The 6,307-nt window shown below is 41.0% G+C and overlaps 1 protein-coding gene across 1 annotated transcript in view; it reads right to left on the bottom strand.

The window, feature by feature from the left end:
• The window catches only part of LOC113149220 (NLR family CARD domain-containing protein 3-like), a 6,349-nt gene extending 2,822 nt beyond the window's left edge, over positions 1 to 3,527 (bottom strand). Inside the window, exons 1-4 of the mRNA XM_033325878.1 lie at positions 3,088 to 3,527; positions 1,147 to 2,947; positions 858 to 1,031; positions 591 to 764 (exon numbers count right to left, since the gene is read on the bottom strand). Of these exons, the coding sequence (XP_033181769.1) occupies positions 591 to 764; positions 858 to 1,031; positions 1,147 to 2,947; positions 3,088 to 3,364 (2,426 nt within the window). The 5' untranslated portion in view covers positions 3,365 to 3,527. The remainder of the gene's footprint in view (positions 1 to 590; positions 765 to 857; positions 1,032 to 1,146; positions 2,948 to 3,087) is intronic.
• Between the last annotated feature and the right edge of the window lie 2,780 nt (positions 3,528 to 6,307).

Below are 6,307 nucleotides of genomic sequence, written 5' to 3'. Positions count from 1 at the left end.
GTTAGGGTTCTAGTGTTCTATCGATCCCCTGCAGGGGAGTGTGCATGTGTACATTGACTGTTTGTTTTTCTTTTCAGACAACAGACCGGTTACTTACAGCACTTCCTGAGGAATGTCTAACGGATTTAGACTGCAGGCATGTTTGAGGAATTGTAATGCAAGCAAATCACCTTACTGTGTCTTAACCCATGACACTACTACTACTACTATCCTGAATCAGTAAACACGCTTATTACAAAACTACTACCAGAATAAATTCAAGGTGTTACAAATGACATCAATACTTTTATAAATACCTTGCTAGATTATTTACAAACACCAGTATCCTGACCTGAGAGTCTCCAGCTTGCAATGTTGGCTCTCCAGTCCAGCAGACAGCAGCTTCAGTCCAAAATCCTGCAGTTCATTTTTACTCAGATCCAGTTCTCTCAGACCAGAGGACTGAGAGCTGAGAACTGAGAACAGAACTTTACAACTTCTCTCTGAGAGGTTACAGCCACTTAACCTGAAGACAGTTTTAGTGAGTCAAGAGACACATCAAATATATAAAATAACAGCTGGAACAAAGTATTCAAAACATGAAATCTTACCTAAGACATTCCAATATGCAGAGTGGAATATCCAGTCCATCAGACAGCAGCTTCACTCCTGAATCCTGCACGTCATTGTTGCTCAGGTCCAGTTCTCTCAGACTACAGGACTTTGAGCTGAGAACTGGGGACAGAGCTTCACAGCTTCTCTCCGAGAGATTGCAGCCACTCAGTCTGAAGATAATTTTGGTCAGCCGAAGCGTGAACAAAACATAAAATAACTGGTATTTTGCCAGAGTAAACCTTAAGAAAAACATGAAATCTGACCTGAGATTTTCAAGTCTGCAGAGTGGATTCAGCAATCCAGCAGACAGCAGCTTCACACCTGAATCCTGCAGGTTGTTGTTACTCAAGTCCAGTTCTCTCAGTCTAGAGGACTGGGAGCTGAAAACTGACGACAGAGCTTCACAGCTTCTCTCTGAGAGGTTACAGCTGTTCAGGCTGAAGATGAATCAGTAAATAAAAAAAAAAGAAAGAAACAAGAACAGTTATAAACATTGTTTTCTGTCTTAATCAATGGTAGACGTTTAATCTAGATTGTTAAATGTTTACCCACAGAGCTTTGTTGGAGACTTTGACCACTGGCAGCAACCTCAGAAGAGCCTCCTCTGAAGCAGAGTATTTCTTCAGGTCAAACACGTCCAGATCTTTTTCTGATGACAGTAAGATGAAGACCAGAGCTGACCACTGAGCAGGAGACAGTTGATCTGCGGAGAGACTTCCTGATCTCAGGTACTGTTGGATCTCCTCCACTAGAGAATGATCATTCAGTTCATTCAGACAGTGGAACAGGTTGATGCTTTTCTCTGCAGACAGATTGTCACTGATCTTCTTCTTGATGTACTGGACTGTTTCCTGATTGATCTCAGAGCTACTTCCTGTGTGTTTCATCAGGCCTCGGAGGAGAGTCTGATTGGTCTGCAACGAAAGACCGAGGAGGAAACGCAGGAACAAGTCCAGGTGTCCATTTGGACACTGTAAGGCCTTCTTCACAGCACTCTGGTGGAGATGTTTTAGTTTAAGTTTTTTTCTGAAGACATTTGACAACCGGGAAATTGTTTGTCCTTCTGACATCAGATTGACTCCAGAGTTGAAGAAGGTCAGATGGACATGAAGAGCAGCCAGAAACTCCTGAACACTCAGATGGACGAAGCAGAACACCTTGTCCTGGTACAGTCCTCTCTCCTCTTTAAAGATCTGTGTGAACACTCCTGAGTACACTGAGGCTGCTCTGATATCGATGCCACACTCTGTCAGGTCGGATTCATAGAAGATCAGGTTTCCTTTCTGCAGCTGCTCAAAAGCCAGTTTTCCCAGAGACTTAATCATCTCCCTGCTCTCTGGACTCCAGTGTGGATCTGTCTCAGCTCCTCCATCATACTTGATGTTCTTCAGTTTGGACTGAACCACCAGGAAGTGGATGTACATCTCAGTCAGGGTCTTGGGCAGCTCTCCTTTCTCTCTGGTTTTCAACACATCCTCCAGAACTGTAGCAGTGATCCAGCAGAAGACTGGGATGTGACACATGATGTGGAGGCTTCGTGATGTCTTAATGTGGGAGATGATTCTTCTGGCCTGCTCCTCATCTCTGAACCTCTTCCTGAAGTACTCCTCCTTCTGTGGGTCAGTGAACCCTCTGACCTCTGTCACCATGTCAACACACTCAGGAGGGATCTTATTGGCTGCTGCAGGTCGTGTGGTTATCCAGAGGCAAGCAGAGGGAAGAAGGTTCCCCCTGATCAGATTTGTCAGCAGCACATCCACTGAGGTGGACTCTGTAACATCAGTCAGGATCTGATTGTTGCTGAAGTCCAGAGGAAGTCGACACTCATCCAGACCGTCAAAGATGAACACAACCTGGAACTCTTCAAACCTGCAGATTCCTGCTTCTTTGGTTTCAGTAAAGAAGTGATGAACAAGTTCCACCAAGCTGAACTTTTTCTCTTTCAGCACATTCAGCTCTCTGAAGGTCAATGGAAATGTGAACTGTATGTCCTGGTTGGCTTTGTCTTCAGCCCAGTCCAGAGTGAACTTCTGTGTTAAGACTGTTTTCCCAATGCCAGCCACTCCCTTTGTCATCACTGTTCTGATTGGTTCCTCTCTTCCAGGTACAGGTTTAAAGAGGTCTTCATGTCTGATGGTTGTTTCTGGTCTGTCCGGTTTCCTGGATGCTGTTTCAATCTGTCTGACCTCATGTTCATCATTGACCTCTCCAGTCCCTCCCTCTGTGATGTAGAGCTCTGTGTAGATCTGGTTCAGAAGGGTTGGGTTTCCTGCTTTAGCGATCCCCTCAAACACACACTGGAACTTCTTCTTCAGCTTAGACTTGAGGTTATGTTGGCAGTCAGTGAGAATCTCTGAATGAGTAAGGAAGAAATTACATAAATTAAAAACACTATAGAAAATATAAATGACTCCTAAAAAACTCTCAAGGTAGAACCAATTGTACAAAAGTTAAAGACTGTGATTTTCTACCATCTCTCAGTATCTTTCTTACCTGTGGGTTCAGAGACGGTGTCTGAGAAATTCTCCACCAGATCATTCAAATTAATCTTCACCAAAACCATTTTAGTGACTTTAACAGTGTTTATACAGTAGGTCTGGACCATCTGATCCACGGTGTCCAGTCTGTCTGCACTTTCCAGTCGACTCTTTCGAATTGCTGGGAAACTTTCTAGTCCCCCCTTCTGCCACAGGTACCACTTGAATTTTTTAAAGTCTTCATCTCCAAGATCCTCCAAAGTGTGAAGGAGGACCTCTGTAAGGGTTGACATCTTTCACCCTGTTAAGATGCAATTTTATTCACTTCTAGCATCGCTGAACAATATTGAAACAGCTGTTTTACAGCTCGAGTAGCAGCTTAAACTGGTTTACTGGTTCTAATAGAAGAATAACAGGTTAAACAGAGAAGGAGAACAGGCACACTTTACTCAGGAATGGACCAAAGTAGTCAGACTTGGAGTCTTGTTCAGGTCTATTCTGTTTCTAATGCAGTGACTGAAACAAAGTATTAATTCTAATTAATTTTATGACAGTGAGAATTATTAAAATGTAGAAAATAGCAACATTTTCATCACTGTTGAGCCTAAACCTGTACAGCCAAATGCTATTTCAGAGGAAACCTAAAGTTTTCTATGCTTCTGCAGCATTTTTAGATTTGATTGGATCAACTACATTTACCAAAACCAGAGGAAGTAATAGAGGAACATCACTTGGGCTATCTAGACATCAAGACAGAGCTACTTGTCATTCTTGTAATACACTGGACACACACACACACACACACACACACACACACACACACACACACATATATATATATATATATATATATATATATATATATATATATATATATATATATATATATATATATATATATATATATATATTAGATATATATATATATATATATATATATATATCATAATATATCCAGAATTACTAAATCACTTTTGGATTTTATAATAACTAATAAATCATTGTAACTTTTGACTTGTGTGGAAATGGTACAATACATAGATTAAGATTACAAATAACAACAAAAGGCCAACATACTCGCAAAGTAAAATTGAACAAGCTGGTCCGTAAAGTCCAACTCCTGCAGATAGTGCTTGCTAGACTATAGCCTGTTAGCTTGCTACTACCCTGTCGGACCTGCAGACTTTGGCAAGATTTGCAGCTGCAGCAGTTCGGTTAAGGTGCACAACAAATAGTTGTTTTGCATTTTGACTTAAATACTTATTGTGTCCAGATCAGCTTTTTGTAGGTGGTAGTTTCATATTTCTGAAGCATAGTTTAATTTTATATTTTATAATATACACTTGTTACGGGCATCATCTTAATGTATCCTGCACACAGAACTCCAAGACTCAAAAAACTGGAAATATTGCTACATTTTAGAAGTGTGAACCCAGTACATACCAATGGGAAAAAAAACGACTTCAACGTCCTGGTACTACAGAGCACAGGTGGACTCCAGGTATCTTGGCTTCCACATAATTAACAAACTAATGAAGAATGTCCATATGATTTAGGGTGCAGCATAGGCTCCACTTTCTGACCGGCTCAGACACATGAACCTTTTCTATGCTGGAATACTGGAGACTCTCTGACTCTGTGGTTTATCTGCATGGCTCATTATACTCAGATCACCTGACTCACTCAGCCTGCCATAAACATCAAGGTGTGTCTGTCGAAAGCCAAATCATCAGGGTATTTTCCCTGAAACCATAAACATGCCCTCCACGATGAGTATCAGCTCCAACCACACTACACTCCCCCCCCCACGTCCTTAAGGAAAACCATGTAAAACACTCCTGTCCATTACAGCCCTCAACACCACCAAGGGTGTAATAAGTTTATTTTCTTTCATTTGTTTTCTTGCCGATGTATAAATATATTTTATGTCTACCCATTTTCTCAGGTAGGTAAATATGTGTAATCAACTGTTAACTGTATGTGTTTTTACTTTTATTGAATTATTGCTGTAACTTTATTGCCGTGCTGGGACAATAAAGTCAACCTTATCTTATTTTCTGTTAGAACATGTTGCTGGACTTTGAACTCAGGGAATATACTGTATATGGAATGACGATGTTGTAAAATTTGTTGCTTTTTTCTTCTCTGTTGTGGAAGTGCTCCCAGTGGATCTGTCACAAGCACAACAAGGCGAAGACCCAAAAGCACGACGTAGAACGTTGTTTAATGACAGGTTGTCAGCAGAGACCACATAGTCAAAGGCAAAGACAAATGGTAGAAACTAAAGGCCACTGCACACAGGGCAGGAAGACTATCATACATACAATATACTAGAAATAGTTCAGAGAGTTCTTAGAGAAGAACTGGTTGAGCAGCCTTGGAGACAGGAGAGATATCTTCAGCAGAGACAACGGACTGACAGGGAGGTTGCGGAGTGGAGTGGCTTATGTAGTGGTGAGATGGAGATAACAAGACACAGGGAAACCAGGTGAGGGTTAATGCACTGTGGTGAGACGGAGTCAGGAACATGCAGGAGGAGGGTAGTATCTGAAACGAAAAGAGGACCACAAATGAGAGAGCAGACATAAACAATGGAAATGTGCAGAAAACGATGACAGGATCTTTATGTAGATTTGACAGAAACACAGTTTGATAGCAGGGATCGCAGAACTCTCCTCTGATGTGTATGTTCTTAGCCCAGTGGTGTAGACTTCTGACATGTGGGTGTGAACTTCAATGTTGAGGCTTCTGTCGGTACTGCATGTACTGCACAATCAATTAATTTAGTTCCACAGGGTTCTTTGCTTGGACCAATTCTTTTCACATTACATATGTCCCCCTTGGACAATATTATTAGGGATATACTGGGGGATCTCCCTTAAAATACTGAGCTCCTCTCCTCTCTTCTCTCCCCTATCCATTCAAATTCTATTTATTTGTAATTATGTATACAGTTATATTTCATAATCTGATGATGATAAACCTCTTAAGACCAATATTTGTTGTGATTTAGTGCTACATAAATAAACTGAATTGAATTCTAATGTGGGACAGCTTTTTAAGGGCATGAAGACCAAAGGTTGAAAAGGAAAATTGTTTTAAGTTGAACAGAGCAAAGTAACAGGACTAAATCAGAAAGACCCATACGAGTTCAGTTTTAAATGATCTATGCAATTATGATTAACAGGAACCTCTAGTCTGACATCATAAGTGTGACAATGTTGCAGACGATGTAA

This window comes from Anabas testudineus, chromosome 24 (assembly GCF_900324465.2).
Source record: "Anabas testudineus chromosome 24, fAnaTes1.2, whole genome shotgun sequence".
Taxonomy (NCBI): domain Eukaryota; kingdom Metazoa; phylum Chordata; class Actinopteri; order Anabantiformes; family Anabantidae; genus Anabas; species Anabas testudineus.
This window is presented reverse-complemented; position numbering and strand designations above follow the sequence as displayed.